Source organism: Populus alba, chromosome 1, assembly GCF_005239225.2.
Source record: "Populus alba chromosome 1, ASM523922v2, whole genome shotgun sequence".
Taxonomy (NCBI): Eukaryota; Viridiplantae; Streptophyta; class Magnoliopsida; order Malpighiales; family Salicaceae; genus Populus; species Populus alba.
Window position 1 is genome coordinate 34,978,546 of NC_133284.1, and position 26,784 is coordinate 35,005,329.

General features: G+C 29.3%; 2 protein-coding genes and 1 non-coding gene across 3 annotated transcripts; 2 read left to right on the forward strand and 1 right to left on the reverse strand.

Annotated features, from left to right (window-relative positions):
- Positions 1-1,913: 1,913 nt before the first annotated feature.
- On the forward strand, positions 1,914-1,994 carry TRNAL-AAG (transfer RNA leucine (anticodon AAG)). Its single transcript has one exon. It is a non-coding gene; the product is annotated as a tRNA-Leu (tRNA).
- Positions 1,995-11,859: 9,865 nt separating this feature from the next.
- LOC118055395 (paired amphipathic helix protein Sin3-like 2) lies at positions 11,860-14,612 on the reverse strand. The gene is made up of 4 exons (XM_035067291.1): positions 13,980-14,612; positions 12,553-13,669; positions 12,390-12,464; positions 11,860-11,954 (listed from the first exon to the last, which is right to left on the reverse strand). The coding sequence occupies exons 1-4, from the start codon at positions 14,610-14,612 to the stop codon at positions 11,860-11,862; spliced, it is 1,920 nt and encodes a 639-aa protein (XP_034923182.1).
- Positions 14,613-21,599: 6,987 nt separating this feature from the next.
- Positions 21,600-23,426, forward strand: LOC118055266 (7-deoxyloganetin glucosyltransferase-like). The gene is made up of 2 exons (XM_035067114.2): positions 21,600-22,160; positions 22,315-23,426. Exons 1-2 carry the CDS (start codon positions 21,644-21,646, stop codon positions 23,247-23,249), a joined length of 1,452 nt encoding a protein of 483 aa, XP_034923005.1. The 5' UTR covers positions 21,600-21,643; the 3' UTR covers positions 23,250-23,426.
- Positions 23,427-26,784: the final 3,358 nt, after the last annotated feature.

A 26,784-nucleotide genomic window follows, 5' to 3' on the forward strand; every position in this document is an offset into this window, starting at 1 on the left:
ACAATTATATGAACATTTGCCTCGAATAATGTGTTAAGTTGAACTAGTAGAGATAGCATATGTATATGAACATAGAACGAGGCCATGAATAATGCTCGTACTAGTAGTAGTCATATGCTGCCCTATATACGATTCCTATGTTCTATCACTTTCCCAATTCCGACAACAATCACACTTTGTACAAATTAAGAGAGTGATGTATCCATTTTTTTTCCTTGGATAGATATGCGTGAACGTGCACAAGCACACAACAATTGTTTGTACGAAGAGTTGATAACCTCAAGACAAACAACATGGTGATAAGAGGTCATAATGTTGGGGTTAATTTTGTGATAAAAGTACTTTTTAAGCCCATTGCCATAGCTTTTATCACACTTGGTAACGTCCCTCTCTACCTTCAAAATATTTGAATGCCACCATCGGGACCGCCTGTTCATGTGGATAGAGGCCACAGCTTCCTCTACAAGAACCTATCACCAAATGCAGCCGCTGTATTAATTTTTTTCGTCCTCTCTGGACGATTATATATGAAACTAGAATAAAAACTACTTGTGGAACTCAATCCAAGTAAAACTTGGTGGCTTTTTGACCATTGGATAGCAACTGGGATTCTTTTAGAAGTGATATTTTTAATCTTGAATACAGAAGGCTTTCTCCTCAAATTCAGAAAAATCCCTATGTTTAATGAGTGTTTTCAAAATAATTTTGTGATTTATCACTGTCTAGATTATATGGTTTGTTTCTATATATATGATATCATTTTAGTCTACATAAATCGTATACGAAACTGCCTGTATACTCTGTGTTTTGATGGAACACTCAAAATTAACAATTTAATGGTAAAAAAAGAGAGACTACAATCTCCACACATTGTGGTTCTAGCATGTGAAGTCTTTCTTATATTGAATAAGACGAGACAGACAACATTTATATTCCACAGCTAGTCAAAACCTACTAAATTAATTTTATGGTTTAATGGCTGCACAATTTAGGATGATGGAGCTAGCTAGGCTTCACGTGTGAGAAGGACGTCTTAGCTGAACTTGACGTGGAAGAGAAATCTAGCAACATGTAATGTGGATAAGATTCTTTAATTTTAAAGTTTTATAGCTATAAACTACAGAGAAAAGAAAAAGGATTTTCAAATCTAAATTTACAGTCCTTAACGATAAAGAAATTGTAGAGAAAACTAATTTAATGTATTCTAAAAGGTTTCTTTCATAATTTTTTTTTTATAAAAAAGTATTATATAAAACTATTTAAATACAAGAAAAAAATACTATAATTATTAAAATTATAATTAAGTTGAAATCCCAATTTAAATAGAAAACAAATTAAAAAAAAAAACAAAAACAAAGTTTAAAATAATATCTTCTATGTCTAATTTGGATCTAAAATGAAAACAACTAGTTAACTCTATATAATAAGGTTTTTAAAATAATCTAATAAAATTTCCGCACGACTTAACAATTGAATAATAATTTAAAATAGTTTTTATAAAACTGTACATTGAATGTATTCAAAAATCTTTAAAATCTAGAAAATTTGAAGAATAAAAAAAGTAATACAATAAAAATATTCTTACCAAGAATAATAAAGAAAGCACCCATGTAACTAATCTTGGAATTAACTAGCATAATTGCCTTCTCCTTTTTCAGCTTTTAAAATCTTAAAAATGTATGCCCAAAAATCGAGTACTTAACCCGTTATTCTCATTCTAGGATTATTGCAGTAATTTTTATTTTATTTTATTTTTTTAAAAAAACTATTTCATTGATGATGATAAAGGTATCTATTATATCTTCAAGTACATGCAAAACCGTGAGTAAAATTTGGACCAAAAGTCCATGAACACTATTCAAATGTCAGGCTATTATAGTCTTATAATATAAGTATCAAAATCTTCAGCGAATGTTGAGATGGCCGAGTTGGTCTAAGGCGCCAGATTAAGGTTCTGGTCCGAAAGGGCGTGGGTTCAAATCCCACTCTCAACATTTTCTTTTCTTTATTTGTTTTTCCTTGGAACACAATAATTTGAAATAAATATCAGAAAATAATTACAATATCCACTCCTTTTCTCCCCTAAGATGCCAATTTCACCCCCCCCCCCCCGATTTAAGAAAAAAACATGATTTATTTATTTGTTGTTATGAATGCTCAGGGCAATTACTAACCATTTTCATTCCTAGTTGTATGTTTAGCAACCAAATTGGTTTAATTTTATCTACAAGCAGTTCCTATTTCCAAAAATGTTAATTCACAGTACTAAGGCAACCTTTTTCTAATTTTGGCTGAATTGTTAATGGTACTAAGTTAGCGTTTTGAAAATATGGTTGTATTTGTATTTTTTAAAAAAATATTTTATTTTTATTTTTGTAGAATTTTTTTTATATATTTTGGATAATTTTGATGCACTGATCTAAAAAATAATTTAAAAAAAATAAAAAAAATATTATTTTAATATAATTTAACATGAAAAATAATTTAAAAAATAACCATAAATATACTCTTAAACAACAAGCTACCGACACGGTTTAATTCTATATTTGTAGTGTCAAGTAAGATTTTAGGCCACATTAAAAGTCAATCAATAAATACTCTAATTTGGCATTATTCTGCTGCAATGCTTTAAATTATTTTAGGTACGGGCAATGTCGGCCATGCCATGCAAAACAATAGACGACGTTTCAATCAAAATAATTAGCAGAATACCCCACCACGACTTCTTCTTCATGATGATGGTGACTATGATGATGATGAGTTCAACGGGTCTTAGACTGTATAATAATTGAGAGTTTATTATAATCCTTCCTCATTTTCTCTAAATCTTTGGCTAGGATCTTGTTCCTTTAAAACAATTGACCAAAGCTTTTTCAGACTTGGATGTAAAGCATTATTTGCATTTTCTATGATAAAGTTCATTGAAATTTGGCAACTTATTGTAAGGATTAGGTTATAGATTCATTTTCTATCTATTTTTTTAACATATATATATTTTTTAAATTATTAATTATAAGGATTTTGGGCATTTATATTTGCCAAAACCAATCTATTCGAAAAATTGACAGTCCACCTGTACAGGCTCACAGGTCTCCTATCTTGAGTCTTTAATTGTTTCAATCGACCTCTTTTTCCCATCAGAGGACAACAATGTCGTAGTGCAACTTGAAATGACATCTACTTAGGACAAGAATGCCATAAAATCCATAGCCTTTTGGTTCTAGTTCATGCTTATCAGTCACTAAGCTGGAAAAAAGTAAAATAAACAGACAATTATTTCACTATCTGGGACCAATCCAGACATTGATTAACAAGTTGTTGACAATTAACTGAGCGAAGTGAACAAAAAAATTTCTTTTGTTTTTTTTTTATTGCTTTGACTTATGTTTTATACAAGTTATTGGCAAATTAGCTGCTCAATTATTGTTTCGAGATAGATAGAAGTAAAACACACAATATAGATGAAAATGATATATCATGTTAACAAAAGTTTACTCTAAGAAGTTGTAGAAATAAATTATTTTGTATCTCTATCTCTATCTCTATCATGTTTGTATCTATCTATTTTTTTTTTAATTTCTTTTTATCACAAGAAATTAACCAAACACAACAGCAAAAAATTATGTCATATGATCATATGATATGAAAACTTAGTTGTAAAGCTCTTATTATATCACTGCCACGATCATCCAAAAGATTTGGTATGCTAAGAATTTTCTTGTAATATTTGTAATCATAATGTTATTACCACTCAAATGTCAGTCCCTGAAGTGGTCAAAAAATTACAAAAAGAAAAAAAGGAAAGGGAAAATCATGTCAAAAATGTATTTTTGGTATTTGTATGTATTTTTCCGGTTTTTTTTTTTTAAAAAAAAATATGTTAAATAAGGGTAAAAAACGAATGATTACAGTTGTCTTCTGTTTATAATATTTATAGTGCAAAGACAAGAAAAAACTCATTTTCTTAAATGCTTTTGCTATCGAACTGATGAGCTTCTTTTTAAAATATTTTGCCATCGAAACTATGTTTTTTATAAAAAAAGAAAAAAAAACACAAACTTCCTCCCATTTAAACACACACTTAAAACTTTTCTCGACTGCTTTTATCATTGTACTAATAGGCTTTTTCTTGAAATCTAATGTTTTATTCCATTGGACTAATGAATTTTTCTCAAATGCTTTTTTCATCAAACCAATGGGCTTTTTCTTGAAATCAAATACCTTTTACCATCAGATTGATGATTTTTTCTCAAATGCTTTTGCCATCAGACTGATGGGCTTTTTCTTGAATGCTTTTGCCATTGAACTAATGTGCTTTCTTTAGAAATAAAATTCCTTTTACCATTGTATTAATGGGTTTTTTAAAATGCTTTTCCAGCACCATCTGCAATTTACCGACCATCATCTTTTCCAACAAGCCTACACCAGCAACAGCTATACAAAATACATTAATGCCTAAATTGATGTACATCTATTTTTTATTATGAAATATAAAATCAAATATTAATTCTTCTATTATCCATTAAGTAATTTTCTAGAATAATATCAAATGATAGTTTATTTATCCTATATTGCATTTACATATAAATACAATTAACATGTCAAAAATATTTTTCATGCGATATTTATGATAGAATTTTATATTAAAAAATTTATTATCCTTTCAATCAACTTTTCAAGATAATACTAAATGCTAATTTATTTATCCTTTGTTTGATCATAAATTATAAAATTCTTAACCGAAATTTCAATAATTGTTTATTTGAAAGATGAGAAGAAAATTTTTTTGCCAGGTAATTTTATCATCTTTTTTATCACTTTTAAAGGATAAATTTCTTTGAGGGTTTTTTTTATCCTATTTAGACCCATGAATAAGAAAAACACAATCAAACAAATTAAGGATAGTCATTTTATTATCTTTTCTTGTTGAACTTCTAAAGATAAAACCATTTTGAGGTTATTTTATCCAATATCAATCTATGATAATATAATCATAAATAAATATTTATGAGTTGAAAATATATTATATATTTTTAAGCAATTTTATTATCATTTCTACATCAACTTCTAAGGAACCAACTTAATCAAAACTAACAAATTTCACCCTTATCATTAATTGTGTTTTTTTTAAATACTCAAATAATTCACCTTACATTTTTAAAGCACTATTCAATCTCAAATTTCAAACTTACTAACTTGTCCACCATTATTGGATCAAACAATCAAACTCACATACTTAAAGATTTAAAAATCTAATAACAAAATATCAACCAAATCAAATTCTTTCACACAATGCTTACATTAATTGTTTTTATAACTAATCCAAAATCAATTCAATGTCTCAATATCTCAATAACATAACCAAACAACACTACAAATTTCTAATATAATTAGCAATGCTTCACACACATATTTTTTAAAAGTTCAACTTCAACCCTCAACTTCATTAACTCATCATAATCCAAACAATGCTAGCAACATCAAAACCACCTAAAAAGATCTAAATAATATTAATAAAATTTCAACTTATCAATCAACTTATTTTACGAAAATCAACCACAAATCACATTCATTATATCATGATTGTTTCTTCAATATTAAGAACAAAAACAAGCTTTATTTAAATCATCAACACATTCAAATCAAAGATTTTCATCTATTTCATAAACTAAAATTTTTACTAACATCTCAAACACTGAATGTAATCAATCTAGAGAAATTTATCACCACAAATCATACACATAAATCACCACCTAACACTAAAATCAACCATACAAAGTGTTATCAATGAACTTACACAAAAATATCCAATTAAAATACAAACTAATCATGAAAAATCAGACTAACATTTTAAGGTTTAGAATCTTAAAAATTAACCTTTAATGGAGGAGCTGAAGGTTGCCAGAATTGCTGGAATCTGATAGGAACCATGACAACATGTCTTTCTCATAATAAGAAAAGAGCAACTGTTGTTCACATGTCATTGCTTATGCCATCAAGGTTTGAGAGGCACGTGGATGGTCTCGTTTAGTAGACTAGCTCTTCCTCCTCGTACTGAAACTGGCAGTGCAACTCACAATCATCGAATATGAGAGATTCGTTGGTTTGAATGATGGTCTTTCTTTTCCCTTGTCTCTTCATCTCTGTCCACTGTGAGTTGCTACTTTTACCATTGACTATAGAGGAATCCAAGGTTGTGTATGATGGTTTGGGTAGTGGCTCGTTGGACGTTGCATGTTTGATGAGAGAGTGGCTATGGTTTTTTTATGTTTAGATATTTAAGGAAGAAGATGATGAATAGTGAAGGAAAGGCAATGGATTTCTTTTTTTATTTTATTTGAATATGCGTGCATGTGATAAAAAATGAGAGGATGAAGGAGAGTGTTTTTGGTTTGAGGTCTTTTGTTGGAATGTTATAGTGTGTGAGGGGTGTAGGTATGTAGGTCCATTTATATTATGATGAATATTCTCAACTCTTCCATCTTTTCATCATTTTTCTAATTTTTTTAGAGAGTTTTTTCACCTTTAATTCTCTCACATAAGAAAACTTTGCTTTTCCATTTTTTTTATTAACGCTTATTATTTTTAAACTAAACTACTCCTTGTTATTTTTTCAATTACATTTTACTCAATAAAAAAATCTTTTTATTGAATTGATTTTCTTTCTTTTTATCTTTTCTTTTGATTTTTTTAAAATGTTTTTTTTTTCAATACAAAAAAAATATGTAAAATGGTAAAAAAATATGAAATTACTAGAAATTAGTCAAATCATACTGAAAATGTATTTTTGAGATTTTTTTTTATTTTTTGGATTTTTCGAATAACACGTTGAAAACTAAAGGTAAAAAATAAGAGATGACAAAGAGTAACAATAACACCAGTGTTTGTTTGGGAGCAACAATAGGCCTCTCCAGTCAATAACAACAACCATTCTAGCCAAGAGCAACAACAAAGCCATTCTAAGTCGAGAGCAGTAGTTCAGACTAGTTCATCCTCGTAACAAAACTAGTGCAACCTTCTAGTAGTAGAGGTTCTAAGTTTTAGTAGCCTTGCTTCCCCATTTTTTCCCCATTAAAGGTTCAACTCTCAAGCCTTCAAAGCATGAACTCTCAAATTTGTTTTTATGATTTGTTTTTTGTATTTTTAAGATGATTTTCATGAGTATTGAATTGGTTATGAGACTTTAGAAGAGGATTTGATTGAAGAGTTAATTATTGAATGATTAGGTTCATGTTGTTGAATAATGGGCTTGTTGAATTTGTTGAGTATCTGGTTTGGTTTTGTGAAATTGAATATGAATTGATTTCATTTTGAGTTTGATTGAGTAAGTAGTATAATAATCTTTTAAATAATGATGGTTATGTGATACTTAATTGATTATGGATTTGTTATGATTTCTAAGTATATGAATATGTGAATTTCTTAGGGGAATTTGAAATTAGTAGATGAGTTGTAATTAAAAAATGAAATGGATGATGTATTGAGATAAATAAAAATGTTGATGTTAATCAAGTTTTGTGTGTTAGCATGTTTTAGAAATGACTTGAAAATGAAATTAGTTTTTGAATGGTAATTGATTGTGTGAGGAGTTGTTGATGAAATTGAAAATTTATTAATGTTGTTTGGTTGTATGAACATGATCTTGAGGTAATGAGGAAGTGGATTGATTTTGGCTTTTGTTATAAATATGATTTTGATATAAGTATCATGTGGAGATAATAAATGAACATTATTGATTCAATTGTGATTATGTAATTAGATTTTTAAAATTTTAAGTATGTGAGTTTGATCTTTTGATCAAAAAATGACTAACAAGTTTGAATTGTGATTTTGAAAATATGATAGATAATATGTGTATATTGTTTTTAGAAATATTATTGATTAGAAATTATTAGATAATAAGTTTTTGGTTATGTGCTTATTAGAAATAAAATCATGCAAGACATGTGGGTTATGTAATATTAGAAACTAAAACCATGAAAGATATGTGAGTTGTTTTGGTTGGATGAATGTGATAATGTTTAGATGTAACTATAATATTGTATTTTTTTAATTTGTTTTTATGGAAAAATGATGTAGTGAGCACATTGTGGATATATTATTGTGGATAAATAATGATGATGAATAAAAGTGTATATATAAAAAAATTAATAAAAAATTAATTGATTAATTAATTCAAGATGATATGATATGAACTTAAACCCTGTAGTTCAAATGTTGATTAACAAAGAAAATAAAAATAATAAAAATATCTTTGAATTAATTGTTCTTATTAATTGTTAATCAACCTAAGATGAAATGGTCTTGTATTAGACCCTATCTTTTGAATATTGATTATTGAGCATTGGGATCATTGAATTATTTGTTTTTATGAATTATTAATCAAGTCAGGATGATATGGTCTAATATTAGGTCCTATTCTTTGGATGTTGATAAATGAATAATAGTATCAATTAATACATGAACTCTAAGATATTAGTGAATAACATATTTGTCACCGTATAATCATTTCATTTCATAATTTCAAATCAATTTGATATTCTCATTATTTATTAAATAGTCCAGGAAAGAATTACCTAATAATGAGCCCTGGTCTTTGAACGCTAATGTGAATCTTTCAAACCATATTAAGTCTCATACATAGATATTCCCATCATATACTAAATAACTTGGGATGGAATGTTTTAATATTGGTCAATGTTATTTAGCATGTAGTCATTGGACCATGATCATAAGTGTTCAATCTAGTATATTAAATGATCCTATCATATGTTAAATAACCTATGATAAACTGGTTCGATGTTGAGGCCTTGTTCTTTTGATGTTAACTAACATATAATAAAACCAATTAATATAGCCATATTATTCACCAAATAAAATTAAATGGTAAGGTTCAAAATTGAATAATGTTCTTTGAACTTTGTTTAGTGGACAATAAAGATGGTACTCAGATAATATATTAATTTAGGCAGATCATATAAATACACATATTATTGAAAATATATAAAAATAAAGTTTATTTTAAAAAGGATGTACATAACAATGTCTATCTTTCTTATTATATAACTAGCTCTTTATCCAAAATTTTTGTAAACTAGTCAAAGTTCTTAGTTACTATAAAATTAACATTTTTTTTTTACTTGTTTTACCCATAGCTCACCTTGATGTCCCCAATGACATATGTGTATATATATATATTTGGTTTTATTTGTTAAAGACCCTTTTTCTTTTGTGCCGAGGGCCTATCTAGTACCTACTTAAAAACCTGGACAGCAAGAGGCGAAGAGTCTTCTACAGGCACCAAAGGTTTACAGATCCAGAATGTTCAACAAAGCTTGACCCAATAAGCTGGAGTTGGACTTGGTCTGCTGGTATAGTGAAAGCCTTTAACCTAAAAAAATAAGGCAAAAATAATAGTATTTATATGCCAAACTGTAGAATTATGCAGTTTATGAATTTGATCCTATTGACAAATAAATCGCTATGCATGCTTTAGTTTTATGTGGATATTTTTTATGGTGGAATTAAGCCTTCCCTTATTCATCCCTAAACAACTTTTCATGTTATTGTTTTAATTACAATTTTTTTTGAATATTTTAATTCTAGTATATGAAAATGTAACCGATAATATACATAAACTAGTCTAAAAAGCAACTAATTTCAAGAAGATCAGGTGATCAAACAATCAGGTTTCTTTCATAGAACTCGTGAAATTTAAACTTTGAGGTCAATATTTAGAGTAATTTAGTAATGTTTTTAATATATTACGGTGATGTAAAGGGTACGCTTTAAAGGAAAAAAATCAGTATCTATTGACATTAAAAAAAAAGCTAAAAAAATAAGTGATTCATCTTCTCTAGATATAAGGTGCAATACAGTTTTTCTATGAGATCCATTTGTTCATTATAAAATTAAATAGGATAAATTAGTTTTTTTTTTTTTTTTTTTTGCTATACTGTGAAATTACTCTTAAAACAGTTATTTAAGTTAGGTCAAGAAATATTTTCCCCTACTTTTTAATTTTTTTCACGGTGCAATAACTTAAATGTCCCTTAAAATTAAATTTTCTTAGCTTTGCTTACAAGGGTGATTTTATCTTTTATTTTGGCTTTATTTTTAATTACCCTGTGGTATTAGGAGTAATTGAGTCTTTTAATATATATATATATATATATATATATATATATATATATATATATATATAATATATAATTTAAATAAAAAAAATTGACGGTGCATCAAGTTGGCATTGCTTGAGCCCTTTGGATAATGCTGTTAAGACTTTAAATGCCACCTTTTAGGTGCTGCGGTGTGTGCCTCCAAATAAGTGGTGGTTGAGCTTCAAAGACTTGTTTTTTCTTCACCCATATTTCTTTCTCCCTCCTCATAAAACACACTGGCATTGCAAAAACTTAAAGAAATGTCATTTGTTCATTGAAGTAAATTAGATCCTTATTTTTTTTATTGTAATATATTTGATTTTTTTGAATTCTTTGTTGGATTTTTTTTTAAATTTAATCCATTGATATTTGATTTTTATATCAAGTTTGGTCTACATCCCTCATAAAATTTGATTTCATTTTTTTTTTGTTCGTTCTTCATTCTTTTCAAATAATTTTTTTTCTTTCTAATTTTTTTCCAAACATTTTTTATTTTATCTCAAAACTATAATTATTTTGGTTGGTTGAGAATTTGGCATTGTTATATTTTCAAGTTTACAACTTTTATGGTGTAACCCCTCATGTTTGATGATCTGTATCACGAGTTTTCACAGAGAAGAAAAGCCTAGGTTAACTTTGATTTTTTTATGTCCTTTTTTAAAAATTATTTTCTTTCAATTTCATTATTAAATAATTTGTTGGTTGGAGATTGACATCATTATTATTTTTTAACTTTTGTTTCTTTGGTGTTATCTTAATCTTATGCCGTTATTAATTTGGTAAGTTCATCAAGGTTGACTCAAGCCGTTTTTTTTAATTTTTTTTTAATTTCATACTTGTTAGTTTGAGAATTGAGCTTCATAATTTTATTCATTTTACTTTTCATAGAGTTATCCCGGTTTCACGACTAAGTTATAGATTTAACATGCTGACTCAAATAGACTCAAGTCAAATTTTTTTTTTTTTTTTTAAAAATTATTTTCTTTTCAATGTCTTCACTTGATGTTTTATTTGCTGGGAATTGAAATTCATATATATTTTTTAATTTTTCTTTCTTTGCTAGTACCTCATTCTCATTTAATTTTTACTTTTTTAACAAATAAGATCATTGTGATCTTTTAAGAATATTATAAAGATATATTTCTATAATATTGAAAAAAGTTTCATCTTTAGCATTGAATCATTGTTGTATTTTTTTTTGCTTTATTTATTGTTGATATCTTTTTTTCTAATCATACTATTAAATTAGTTAAGCTTATTAAATCCAATTAAATCAATGACCAAAATCTCATAATTTTTTTTCCTTTTTTAAGAACGTTTAAATAATTGTGATATCTTTCTTTTTAACATTGCAAGAAAAAAGTTAGTCCGTGGTATAGCATGGACCACCTATCTAGTGCAAACTATTTTTGATAAAAACATTTAAGATTGTTAAGGGAGGAGATGACATGTGTGTTTGGTATTGTGGTGTAAGATGTTTTTTAAAAGTATTTTTTACTTAAAAATATATTAAAATGATTTTTTTTTTATTTTTTTTTTTAACTATGGCACATTAAAACTACAAAAAAACACTAAAAAAAAAAATTAATTTGATCAATTTGATTAATTTAATGTTTTTTCAAAATTAACACAATCAAATACAGTTTTGAACACAAAAACAAATAGTGTCATAGTTCAAATTTATTATTAAGAAAGAGTGTCACAATGCCCTGAAGCTGGAGAAAGCTACATAGAAAGAAGCACTTTGGATTACAAAAGCACTAGAGCTAAAAAGAACCAAGTCCACTGCAACATCTGCAAAGAAAGAAACAACAGTAGAGAACGGGATAGCTTGCTCCGAAGAGCTCGCATGAAGGAAAGAAATGAATGCTTGGTCTTGGAAATGCTTATAGTTGAATACATGAAAGTTAAAACATCAATTTGAGCAGACCCTTTAAATGGTGAAAAGATTTTGTAATTTTGCGAAAGAAATTGAATGTAGCAACGTAGTATGAAGAATATAATGAGCGTTACAAGAAGTTGTGTTAAAAAATAATGCAAATTTATCATTAAGAAAAAGAGGTAAGGAGGCCCTAACGAGCAGGGAAAACTACATAGAAATTAGCACCAGAGAACCAACCACTTGAGCTTGAAACAATAAATAACTGCATCTAGTCTTTAGCAAGAAGAAGGAACAGCAGTTTTAGAACAGAAATAGGAAGAGCTCTAAATAAGCATAGAAAAGAATACTTATGCACTCAAATAAATGCTTAAAGCTGATCTGATACAGACTTCGAACATCATCTTTGAGCAGACCCTTTAAACCTACGAACGGTTTTACAGATTGTTGTCAAAGTCCAGGTGATCTGTGATAGTTTGTGGCATATGTTTCAGCCGTGGTGCTTTTCAAAACTCTGACGATATCGAATCAGCTCCTCTAGTTTCTCCTGCAAGCGCAATCTCAAGACAGGCAGTGCACGTTGAGGATCTTTATCGAATATGTTCAGAATCTCCAGACCTTGATCACCATATAAACGTTCGATACACCTCAGAAAGATTCTTCCAGTCATATTGTTCCCTTTATTTTTTACTGTGCCTCCTCCCATTTCCTCAGCATGTATAACAGCTGATTTGAACCATTCCACTAACATGTCCAGCTCATATTGTTCATCTGCGCATTTGAACACGTTCCTTTCATGATGATTTGGAAGCCTACGCCTAGGAGTGCACCTTTTACAGCTAGAGATATCAAGTTCTTCCCTTGGTTGCTTCTGCCTCCTCCTGTCCCTTGCCTTACATCCCCTTACTTCAAGCACATTAACACTCTCACAATTCCTCCAGAAATTATAAAAATCACTCATCAAATCAGGATAGTTTCCTATCAAATTGGCAACCATTTTTACCAATTCTGCCTTTCCAATTTTTCCCTTGCTGTAATAAAAGAAAAGCTTCAAGAATGTCTTGTGACTCATTTCACAAGGTAGCCTCTTCTTAACTTTCTCGAAGAATCCAATTCCTTCTCTAATCTTTTCCGCCTCGCTGTCACTGGCTTTCACTTCAGCTTCATCTCCCATGATAAGTTTTGTTTCCTTATCATTCTGCCTCTTTTTCTGCGGCACATCAGCAGCCCTAGTGTTGGTGAGGTCTGTAGATAGCAAATCTGAAAGATGATAAGCCAGTGGTTTTTCTAATTCAGAAAGTGGCATAAATTTAATGAAGTCCTCTTGCAAGTCACCATGGCCTTCGGTTAGCTTAAGACCAGAATCGAAAACATCAACCAAAGTCCTGGACCCTTTCTTAAGCAATTTGAAAATCTTCAAGAATTTTTCCAAACCATCCTCACCACACTTGATCTTCAGCTTGTTTATAAAATCCATACCCTGTCGGAATGTCTTACTCTCTGTGGTTGTCTCAGATTCCTTCTCCTCCTCGTTACCGTGGCTACCGCCTTTCACTTGAGATCCACCTGCCTTCACAAATTCTGATTCCCTGTTCCTTCCGTAAACTTCAAAACTTTCAGAACTCTCTTTCTGTAGCTCATTGTTTGAGAACATTGTAAATCATATTCTGGAATCTCACCTAATAGCTTAAGTTATTGGGTTGAGATGATTCTTTGACATGGTATCAGAGCTTTAATGATCAAGCGATCACGAGTTCAAATCTCACCATCCCCATTTATTTGATAAAATTAAGTACAAGGTAATGTGGGTCTGTGCAAGTTTCAAGCCCAAAGGACTTTCACTTGAGGGGATGTGTTAGAGAATATTATAAATCATATCTTGAGGCCTCACCTAAGAGCTTAAGCTTTTAGGTTGAATTGGTACTTTGACACTCATCAACCCTGCAGTTTCTGAGTTCTGAAGATTCCAAACCAGGAAGATAATAGACCAATGATGTTGCTTCAGTAATTGGCGTAGAGTAAAGAAAGTTTAGTAGCAAATCAGGATGGCCTTCTGTTACCCTATGACCAAAATCGCAGACATCAGCCAAACTCATAGATCCTTCCTTACGCAAACGGAAATTCTTCAACAATGCTCCACAAACATCCTTACCACACTTGCCATCAATCTTTTTCACGAAATCCATACGCTCTCCGTCTCCAACTGTCTTACTCTTCATGGCTGGCTCAGTTTCCTTCTTCTCCTCAACGTCAAGGCTGATTTGAAACTCCAGCCGCAAAAAGGAGTTCAGCCCACCAATCAAGTCATGATTACCTCCAAGAATTTCCTTCACTCTTGCTGAAAAATTTTCAAGCACGACAGTCAGCCCCCCTACCAAACCATCATGTGCAGCCGCTGTATCCATGAACTTTTCCAAGATCCTGCCAAGGCTGCGGATTTTTTCTTCAGGCTGGTCATATTGAAACCAGGCTTTCAGTTTCTTGGAATAGTTTAGGGCAGGCTCAACTTCTTCACGAGGATACTGACAGAGGAGGGAACGATAGTGGTCACTGTGCTCTCTCTGTCTCTTCATCTTTTGTAAACTTTCTTAGGTATTAGAGAGGAAAAATAAAAAGTAAACGGACTGCAATTTTTGGAGAAGGTGAGAGGTTTTATATAGTGATATTCTAAGGAATCCGTTCTAAAGAGGATGTTGTGAGAGTATATAGTTTATATATATGATTTATTCTACTTTTTCCCCAAAATTTGGATTGGAAGAGATTAATCCTAATAAAATCCGGATTTCAGAAAATATTTTGACAGCTAAGAAGATTTATATCAATTACCCATATGAATAAAATCCAGGTAGGAGCAGGACTAAGAGAAATTAGATATTGTGGCGGACTTATTTTCCGAATTGAGAGAGAAGTTGCTTGCCAACTTCAGATTTTCAGACTCTCCCTAAATCCTTCGTTGAATTTTTTCCATGGCATTAGGGCGACCGAATATCGCAATGAATCTCTCCTCTCTTTCAACCTTTATTCCTACCGGCCTGTAGACCCAACGCATCCTGCATCAACCAAGATGTGAAGACTTCATCTGAACTTGAAAAAATTCAAGTTCAGATGACAATTTGAAGAACTGAAACTTGACCTGATCCTGATGAATAAAATTGAAGTTAAACTTGTAAATAATGTTTATAGCTATGATATAAAATATGGTGTTCTGATTAGTGAAAGCTTTGATTATCATCATTTTTAATTGCTTTCTCTATCATTACACCATAAATTTGTCAAATAACAATGCAATTAGCTATGTAAAATTTTATGTCACTAATTAACGATGGAATTGATGACATAATAAAAAAAAATTAAAAAAATCAAGAAATTTTTATTGATGATTTCATCAGTAAAATAACACATAAATAGTTTTATGATGTAATTACCGAAAAAAGTATTTCATCACTAGTTTCCATCGAAAATTCGGTTGGTAAATTTAAAAGTATTATAAGGAGCCCCATCCTCCATCCCTCTTTCTTCTTTTTTCTTTCATAGCAAAAAATAGCAACCCCCGCCATTTTGCCACAAATCTAGGCCACTTCCTCACAAATTTAGCCACCCCAACACATAATATTGTCAACATCATTGTCTTAGTTGATTTTTTTTTTTCTAAATATTCACTACACCAAGTAAGCAAACCTACCCAATTATATTTTAAGTTAATTTATTGATATTTTTATGTAGTATTTATAGTTTATATTTATATTTATATATTTCACAGTGTTTCATAGACAATTTTGTTATATTTAAATATGATTTATATGTTAGGTTTAGTTTAGGATTTGAGGAAAATTGAATTTGTTTGTAATTTGAAAATTTTAAGTTTGATTTTGTAATTTAGGTGTGATATACTAGAAGAAATGATGAGTTATGTAATGGGTACCAATCACATTTAATCAATTTAATTGTTAAGTTGAAAATTTTAGAAAAAATAATTTTTTATGAAATTGATAACAATTATATGTTATGAATTTAGATTGAATAAGTTTGATTTGAAAAAATAATAAATAATTAGTTAGGAACCAATTACTTTTTAATTTGATTTGTTTAGTTCACATTTTGATGCATTATTGAATTTTTATACAAATGATAATTGGTTATTAGATTATAATTTCATTTTTAATTATTTAAGTTGAAATTTGAATTGATTGTTACATTATTAACAAATATTGTCATTGATATTCTATATAGATTTTATATGTAATGAATGATTATTCTTTGATGTATTGAAATTCACCTAATAGTTGTATAGGAAAAAGTTATTATAAAGGGGTTGAAGGTTTTATTAATTTTGCACTTTCAAATCTAAATATTTTTACCAGAGGTGGAATTATATGTTCATTTGTAAAGTATAAAAATCAAAAGTTCTACCAATTAGATGTTGTGATCACGCATCTTTTTGAAAAAGGGTTCATATAGAAATAATTAAGTTCATTTGCATATGATAAACCCTATGTTCCTTATAAGATCATGTTAGAAAGGACTGTTGACTTAACATATGCTTCTAGCAACATACATAAAGATGTAGATGATAATAATACTTGTTAAAAGAGTATGGTGATGAATGCAATGAGAATGAATCATGGTTATTTAGGTGAAGGTTCACATGTAGATGAATGTTTTTAAAAATATTTTTAACATGATCATGAACGTCAAGGAAAAAGCAAATAACAATATCAAAGGTACAATAAATATAGCTTTATTTTGTGACTATCATAATATAGTGTGGTTTAATAATAGGGTAATGTTGCAAAGTCCAAAGCCATTATCACCTTAGATAAAAAAAGGTATTATTTCTTATGTATGAATGGCTTCATAAGAGTCTGTGATTTCTTAATGGATATGCTTCAAACATCGCTAGATTGATGAATTTGAAGGAATGAAGATTGCATGGGATTAAAGTCATGGCTGTTATGACTTTATGTAAATATTCATTCCAATTGCTTGTGGCGATTTGTTTTCAAAAGGGATATGAGATGCACTCACGAAGATTAATTATTTTTTAGAGATGTTTACTTGAACAAGTTGCAGCCATAACACATTAAGCAACATTTAAATGAACATCATTGAGATAATCTGCAAACTTGAAATAATCTCCCCTTCATTCTTCTTCGATTCAATGAAGTATCTACATATACATTTAGCATATGAAATGTCTTATAGTGGGAATTTGCCTATATTTTCTTATTATAAACGTTGATAACCTAGACAGATAAAAATGGATGAAGATAAAGAAATCAAACAACTTTAGTTCAACGAAGAAGATAGTGATGGACATGAAGATAAAAATGAAGATGAGGAGGATTTAAATTAAAAAGGATTTGAATTGATTTTAGATGTGAAACATCATTATGTAATTAACATATTTTTTGTCACTTTATAATGCACTATATTTTTTATATTTATCAAGCATTTATTATTTGGTTATGATTTTAATAAGTTGTTGTTGAATAAGTTATAAATACAAGTTGTTATTGAATAAGTTATGAATGTTGTTGTTGTTGTTGTTATTATTGTTTAATTAAGCTGGATATGGATTATAACCAATATATAATAAAATATATATTTTTTTAATTTCACCTATGAAATCACCGATAAAAATAAAAAAAAAATTATAAATTATTTAATAACCATCAATGAATCAATCAACGATTTAAAAAATAATAAATTACCAATGAACTCACCAACAATTATTAAATGATCAAAGAATTACAGAGTTTGGCAAGAAATGCATGAAATTAGAATCAAATGATAGATTGACTAACAAATTAGCATACATTATTAAACTTTATACTCACTGACAAACTCTAAAATAGTCATAGAATTATAGAGAGTCTGACAGAAAATGCATGGGATTAGAACTAATTGACAGATTAACATCCATTCATAAACTTTATACTCACTGATGGAGTCATTAACATAATCTAAAAATACTTAGAAATAAAATATTTTAGAAAAAAAAGAAGAATAAAGCAAACACCAAACGTTGTTGGGTCTTTTTCTATTAAGATTATATTTTTATTCAAACAAACAATAATAGAAATATGGAAATAAATTAAATTCATTGAATAAAATAAAAGAAAAAACAAATACTATGCAATGTTGCACATATTATAAATATTGTTTGGAAATAATTTTTTTTTTTTAAATAAAGTTCATCTATACAAAAGATAAAAACAAATTATAGATGAATCATAAAATGTCTTTAAAATTTAAATGTATAACAAAAAAAATAATAATTGTCATTTAAAATATGCTCTCTAAACAAAATGAAAGTGAGAATGAGTATTAATGTAAATACAAATAAAACAATTTAGAGAAAAAAAACCATATAAAAAAATACTTAGAAATAAAATATTTTAGAAAAAAAAGAAGAATAAAGCAAACACCAAACGTTGTTGGGTCTAACCTGTTTTGTCAAGGCCCGCATAGCGAGGCCTTTTTTTAGTTGCAACTACGGTGGATGTTTATTTTGAAAAAAAAAATAGACAACGCCTCATTTGATTTGCTCAAATTTTGATCATTATGGTAGCTAAAAACCGGGACTTAATGTTTTTTTACCAAAAAAAACTATTTTTTCAACTCATTTTTACCCAAAACACATTTTGAATTGTTATAAACCTATCCCTGGCCTCGAGAAAAACCAAAACATCTTCCCAAAAATCAAAATTAAACTAAAACCAAAAATCAAATTGAACTCATATATGTTTATTTTCATGAACTATAAAGGTTAAAAAAAAACCACCTATATGAACTCTTATTATGAAATGTAATCATTTGACAAAAAAACATCGACTATTTTGATGGCATAAATCGGTGTCAATGATATTTTTCTTTTTCCAGGAATCCAACAACCTCTCTCTCTTCTCTCTCAACCAGGACTAAAATAACAAAAATAAATTTTTGTATCAAAATTATATTCGAAAAAAAAATGAAGCATGATATTCGTATAATTTATGTTATTTTGAAAGTTAGAGGACCAAAATGTATCTTTCCTAAAACTTCTAGAATGCCACCATTTTTCATTTATGTCCCTATTCTTCCAATATAACCATTGACTAAGAAATTTGAAGCAATTGGTCTTAAATTAGGATCAAATCACCTAAAATAAAAATTTAAGGAATAAAATAAATTGTCAAAAAATAAACATGGCCCTTCACAATGATCTGTGTGTGCGTGAATAGTGTTCGCATCTCTAGTGAATATCCCACATGTTTTAATTAAGTATAAAGTTAAAAGGTGTGAGGAAAACAATATTTCCCCACACACATTAGTATTGGGGATTACAATAGTAATCCATAATATTTTTATTTTTATTTTATTTTGACCCCTCTTTATATTTTTTGTTATTGATTTTCTTTTTAATTTAGTCTTTATATGATGTGTTTATGGTAATTGAGAGTTGATAATTTATTTTAATTTGTCTTTCATATGGTTATCGTAGTATCAAAAAGATATCTCAGCATTAGGTTGGTATCAGAAAACTATCTCAGAATCGCGATATAGTCTATTTGTTTTTTACAAAGTTTAGTTAAATAAAAATATATATTTTTTAAAAACTAGGTTATTAAATTTTGTGAAGTTAATGACCCGATTTGCGAGATTGGCAAGGCAACTCTGATTATCCCGGTTTGTGAGTTTAGCAGGGTACCTTTTTTTTTTTTTTTTTTTTTTTTCTAATTGAACTAGATTATGTGATTATCTATTTTTCTTTGTATCATATAATTAAAAAAAAATAGTTTTGAAAAAAAAAACTTATTAAATTTTAGAAAGTCCATGGGTTTGTTGACAGGTATGACAAGTTTAACTTTTCATTTTTTTTTTCAATTTCACCATTAAATATTGGACTAATTAAGAATTCATTTTCATGATTTATTTCCTTTTAATTTCTATGAGGTTATCATACTCTTAAAAAGTAGTTCTAGTATGTGTTTGAAGCTCGATTTTGCAATCATCTATTTTTTTGTATTATATAGTTAAATAAACAGTATTTTAGGAAACAAAACAAGTTATTAACCCCGTCAAATCTATTCCTCAGTTTGCAGATTTGACATATTAACCTGGGTTATCTAATTTACAAATTTAGAGGATTTACCTATTAAACCTAATATGTTTTTTATTTAAGTTTTTGATCCTTTAATTTTTCTAATTTTTTTTCTCTTTTTTAATATTGGATTGGTTGAGAAGTGAAATTCATGGTTTATTTTTATTTTTATTTTTTATAGGGTTATCATAATCTCAAATAATTTCTTTTAGAGTTAGTGCTCGTTTTTTAAAGTAGTTAATGTTATCATAAAATTAAATAAAAATAAATTATAAAAACAAGTTATTAAACCTATTAAAATCCATGATCTAGGTCGTAGAGTAACCAAGATCGCTTCAATTTGAAATTAGCTCTATATATATATCTTAAAGTTTATTCTAAAATTATTAGATATTTTTACTGGTCATTCAAGTTAGTTTCAGATCCATTAAATTAAATAATTCACTTTTAACAGTTGTTACAGTTGTTAGACTAAATTAAAAATCAATTTAACAATTTCAAGATTGAACGCTTAATTATATTTCATACTGCTGCCAAATAAATCTTCAAACTCTTAACTTTTTTTATAGCAGTCTGACCCGCAGCAGCGGAGCGATGATGAATATAATAGTATTTAGTATAATATGTTTTCTGTTACTGTATATGTGACCATTGATTACATAAGCATCTCGTTTTGCTTTCTTTGCCTCTAGGAACGTCGACGAACAGATAAGCATGACAAGCCAAGCCTGCTAATAGAATATTTATTAGAAAGGGCAACCGTTGAGTACGGCGGAGGAGATATCCTTAAGTCAAACCTAGAGCTTTGAGTAAATGCTAAGAAGTGGTGTATTATATATATATATATATATATATATATAGCACATGCCGGCCATAAATAAAATGACGTTCAATTTATTTCCAGATTTTTAATTTATATTAGACATGTCCCATCAATTTTTTATCTCTATATAGCGCTTGCCGGACCAGAATCTCTATCCTTTTTTTTTTTTCTTTCGAAAACCAAAGAGTTACTATTGGTGTTTGCAAGTTTAGTTCAATTTATAGTTACCAAACATTCAGCTTCAACTAGAACCGACAGGTTGGATTCCAGCTGAAGTCCAAGTTCAATTCACCTTCTTTTTTTCTTTTTTTTTATCTTTCCCTAATTGATATATTGAATTATAGTTTGATTTTCCTTTCATTTATATATTTTGACTCCAATTCAGAACCCTTGAATGGACCATGTGTCGTCGGTATGGGAAGGTTAATATACTTAATTTGATCTGAATATATATATATATATATATATATATATATATATATATATATATGACAACTATGCATGATCCTTCCCGCTTTCCCAACTCTACTAGAAATGATAATTATATTATTAACACAACAATTTTTAATATTCTTATGAAAAAAAAAATAATACTCGAAGACAAGGGGAGTATGAACCCTTCTTTTCTATAAAAGGCCATGTATTTCCACTTTTAATAGCCATCCAATCCTTTTGTGTGATTAGGAAAACACAGAGAGATGGGTTCCTTAGTTCCGGCTGACGTTAAACCTCATGCTGTGTGCGTCCCTTTTCCAGCTCAGGGTCACATAAACCCTATGCTCAAACTAGCAAAACTACTCCACTTCAAAGGCTTTCACGTAACCTTTGTTAATACAGAGTATAATCACAAACGCTTGCTCAAGTCTAGAGGCACCAACTCCCTTGATGGCTTCCCAGACTTCCAGTTTGAGACTATCCCTGACGGTCTTCCATCGTCAGATATTGCTGATGCCACTCAAGATATCCCATCTATTTGCAAATACACCTCCCAAACTGCTTTAGCCCCACTATGTGATCTTCTTGCCAAACTCAACTCCTCAGGTGTTGTGCCCCAGGTGACATGTATTGTCGCTGATGCTTGCATGAGTTTCAGTCTTGATGCAGCTGAAGAATTTGGAATTCCTGAAGCAGTGTTTTGGACACCTAGCGCCTGTGGTGTTTTGGGCTACTCGCAGTATCGTCCTCTCATCGAAAGAGGCTTAATACCTCTGAAAGGTAAACAACTTTCTTAAGACATTAATTGGTGCATGAATTTACGATAAATTGTTTTTGATAGTGCAGTATAAGTTATAGTTTTTGCATAATTAATTTACCTACCTATTTCCTATTAAATATGCTGATGAAATTAATCTTAACTTATTATTTGCAGATTCGAGGGATCTAACAAATGGCTACTTAGAAACACCAGTAGACTGGATTCCTGGAATGAAAGATATTCGTTTGAAGGATCTTCCAACTTTTATCAGAACTACAGACGTAAACGACGTCATGCTGCAATTCGTGAAAAGAGAAATAGACAGAACTTCGAGAGCTTCTGCTGTCATTCTTAACACATTCGACTCCTTCGAACAAGATGTTTTGGATGCTCTCTCCCCAATGTTTCCTCCAATTTACACTGTCGGTCCTCTTCAATTGCTTGTTGATCAGATTCCAAATGGTGATCTGAAAAATATTGGCTCCAATCTTTGGAAAGAACAGCCAGAGTGTATTGAATGGCTTGATTCCAAAGAACCAAAATCTGTGGTGTACGTAAATTTTGGTAGCATCACTGTAATAACACCCCAACAAATGATAGAATTTGCTTGGGGACTAGCCAACAGCAACCAAACTTTTTTATGGATAATAAGACCTGATATTGTTGTAGGTGAAGCCGCAATGTTGCCACCTGAATTTTTATCTGAAACAAAGGATAGAGGCATGCTTGTAAGCTGGTGTCCCCAAGAACAAGTGTTGAAGCATCCTTCCATAGGAGGGTTTCTAAGTCACATGGGGTGGAATTCAACGTTGGACAGTATCTGTGGTGGCGTACCAATGGTTTGTTGGCCATTTTTCGCTGAGCAACAGACCAACTGTAGGCTTGCCTGTACCGATCAATGGGGCATTGGCATGGAGATAGACAACAATGTGAAAAGAGATGAAGTGGAGAAACTTGTGAGAGAATTAATGGAGGGAGAGAAGGGAAAAGCAATGAAAAAGAAGGCAATGGAATGGAAAACCAAGGCAGAGGAGGCAGCTTTGGACGGTAATGGTTCTCATCGGAACCTGGATCAATTGGTAAAAACTCTTTCTAACAAAAAAAAATAAGTTAGAAGCCCGAATGCATGGCAAGCAATTTCAAGTATCGATAATCCTACTAAATTAGTATTATTTTACTTTGGTTGAAGCAATTTCCTTTGTATCTTTCTTTTGATTGGCGATGTATCGAGCTATATAATTAAAAAATAGTAATTCTTGTGCTAATAAATGGATTTTTATTTATAATGTTTCTTTAAAAATTTTTGCTTTTAATATATTGAAAAGTCATTTCAATTAAAAAATTAAACAAATATTATATTAAAGAACCATCCAAAAATTTTAACTAATAAATAAAATACTAAGAATGCAAGAAACATGATATAATAAAAAAATTCCTGCTTCAAGCGTTGACATTTCTTCAATATAAAATTGTCAATTGATTGTGAATTATTCTATTCTAACTTGCAAAATCAATTATTCAATCCACGTTTTGTTCCTAGCCGTCCATGCAAATTTGTCGACCGTAGTTTCAAATGAAGCTGTGACCATTTGCTAGCTTTCATCGCTACCAGAAATTTATTTAATAGCAACGGATTTACCGATAGAATTTTTTATGTCTGTAATTCAGTCAGTAATTACTGACAGACACTATCCATCGATAGTTATCGACTGACTATCCATCAATAGTTATCGACTGAATTACGGACGGAAAGTTCAGAATTAAAAAAAAAAGGTGAGTCACTTATGTGGAGGTTTTGGCGGGTGGTTTTTTCCGACGGAATCACTGACGAATTCAAAACAACAGGTTCCCTACAGTGACGTGACTAGTTTCACCGTTAAAAAACATCGACATAATCACCGACAAATTTGAAATGGTGGATCCGTACGGTGACGTGTTGATTTTTTTTATCAGAATATCCGATGGAATCACCGACGAAATAATCCGTTGGTGAAACCGTCGAAAAAAGTTAATATAATTCCCTACCTGTCGACCCTCTCCTCGTCTATTTCTCCTTCTTCTTCCTAATCCCAACTCTTCCCATCTGCAAACAACAAGCCCCCAAACAAAAATCTCCCTCATCTCAGCACAACAAGTTATATTTCTTGAAGTTTTATGGTCACAGCATCCGTGTTCTGATTTGCCGACGGATCTTATCAATTTTTGTAAGTAATTCTATCTTTTTAAATTTTAACATTTAAATGTCATTTTTTTAGTATAAGTATTTTGTTAGTAGATGTACATGTTTTATTGTTATTTCTCAAACAAACTTGTAGTATATGAATGTATAATTTTATACCTGTTATGGTTTGTTTTAGATTTTGTAAGATTGTATTTGTTTGTAAATTGTTAAAACTTTATGGGATTATCGAATTATATGTGTTGTTTTGAATTAATTAATAGCTTGCTTAATGGGTCCATTTTAAATTTTATCAATGGTATTGTGGTGTGTTAATTTTTGTAAATTTATATATATTAATTTGTATGGACGTTAATAAATGATAATGAATATTTAATATTTATGAGAAGTTGTGATTGGTTTGTTGGATAATCTCGAGGTAAACTAATATTTTTTGCAAGTTTATTTACCTAACTTAGTTAATTAATACATGATGTCATTATAATTTTATAGAGGTTTGATATAAGTCATGGATGATTGTTCATGGATGTATCAATATTCACCCCAAGGATTGCGGAGGATGGATTATTGTAACGAGGTTTAGGGTTTTATTAATTTCGCAACATCTATTCCCAGAAATTTTACTGGAGGCGATATTAGGTGTCCATGCAGGAAGTGTCAAAATAAAAAATATCTTCATCCAGATGTTGTAATGATGCATCTTCTACACAAAGGGTTTATGGAGAATTACCAGTGTTAATATATTTGTTAGTAAGAGGAGAATGGGAGAAACGGTGGTTGGGTCAACTTCTGGTGCTAGCAACGTGCATGAAGCGTCAAATGACAACACTAATCCTTACATAAATATGGTTATGGATGCAATGAGAATGAATCAAGGTAATGTCAGTCAATGTCCAATTATAGAAGAAGAACCAAATCCAGATGTAGCTAGGTTTTTTGATTTGTTGAAAGATTCTGACGAACTATTATGGGATGACTGCACAAACCACAATAAATTATCAGCCATAGCACAAGTGTTTACTATCAAGTCAAATCACGGGTTGAGTGAGTCCGGGTATGACAAAATTAAAAATTGAAAAATCATTTCAATTAAAATAAATAAATAAATATTATATTAAAGAACCATCCAAAAATTTTAACCAATAAATAAAATACTAAGAATGCACGAAACATGATATAATAAAAAATACCTGCTTCAAGCGTTGACATTTCTTCCATATAAAATTGTCAATTGATTGTGAATTATTCTATTCTAACATGCAAAAACAATTATTCAATCCACGTTTTGTTCCTAGCCGTCCATGCAAATTTGTTCACTGTAGTTTCAAATGAAGCTGTGACCATTTGCTACCTTTTCATCTTACACCCTTTTTTAAACTGAAAAATAATTTTTTAAAAAAATAATTTTTTTTGGAAAATGAATTTCTAAAAAAATAAATTATTTTTATATTTGATAGTGTCATAAAAAATAAGTTGAAAAATACTTTTTAGTGTTTGGTTATGTCATGGAAAATGAGCTGCAAAAAAAACTTATTAATATTTTTTTTTCAAGTTATTAAAATAATAAGGAACAAATATTAAAAATTAAAAGGTTGAATGAGAATGAAATTGAAAAAAAAGAATTAATTTCATAAATTATATCAAATAAAATAAATAATAATCAAAAGAATTGAGATCAAATCTAAAGATAAAAAAAATTAAAAAATGATGAAATTAAAATAATAATAATTACAATTTCATAAATTATTTCAAGTAAAATAAGTAACCATCAAAATAATAAGGACCAAATTTGATAGATAAAAAATTTCAATTAAAAAAAATAATAAGAGAAAAGCAAATAACAATCATAAAATTAAATGAGGACCAAAATTAAAATAAAAATCAAATTAAATCAAATGTTACGTAGTGAAATTGAAAAAAAAAAAGGTTTAAAAGAAAATATATAGAAATTAAAAGTTTGAAGACCAAATGTTTTATAATCACCGAATAATATGATATTTTTAAATTTTTCACAACTTCTAGAAAAGTGTTTTCTTCCTAAAATAAAAAGAAAACACTTTCCTAGAAACCAAGTCAAATTTTTCTTTGACTAGAAAGTCTTTTCTGTTGATCTATTTTTTCTAATAGCAAACAAACACATAAAAGTTTGAAAAATAATTTCTAAGAAACCACTTTCTGCTCGAACAAACGAGGCCTTAATCACAGTTTTCATCAATAGCAGTGTTATGGACCCACATATACTAATTAAGAATATTGAAAAATATAATATAAAGATGATTATAAAAAAATTAAAATTAATTAAGAAATCCCACAAAATCATTGGAGGAAATTATCAATATCAATTATATTATTATAATTTAATTTTGATTTGTTATCATAATTCTCTTTTCATTATTATTACAAAAAAAAAAAAAAAAAAAAAACTAAATGAGCTCATCTCTTACTATGGTCCTAAATACAAAAAA

Excerpts from the sequence above, each read along its gene's own strand:
- LOC118055395 (XM_035067291.1), bottom strand. The coding sequence starts at position 14,612 with ATGAAGAGACAGAGAGAGCACAGTGACCACTATCGTTCCCTCCTCTGT. Across the intron at positions 13,670-13,979 it reads CAGAACTCAGAAACTGCAGG|AAAGAGAGTTCTGAAAGTTT; the intron begins GTTGATGAGTGT and ends AATGAGCTACAG. Across the intron at positions 11,955-12,389 it reads GCATTTATTTGAGTGCATAA|ATGTTGCAGTGGACTTGGTT; the intron begins GTATTCTTTTCT and ends CTTTCTTTGCAG.
- LOC118055266 (XM_035067114.2), top strand. The coding sequence starts at position 21,644 with ATGGGTTCCTTAGTTCCGGCTGACGTTAAACCTCATGCTGTGTGCGTC. Across the intron at positions 22,161-22,314 it reads AGGCTTAATACCTCTGAAAG|ATTCGAGGGATCTAACAAAT; the intron begins GTAAACAACTTT and ends TATTATTTGCAG.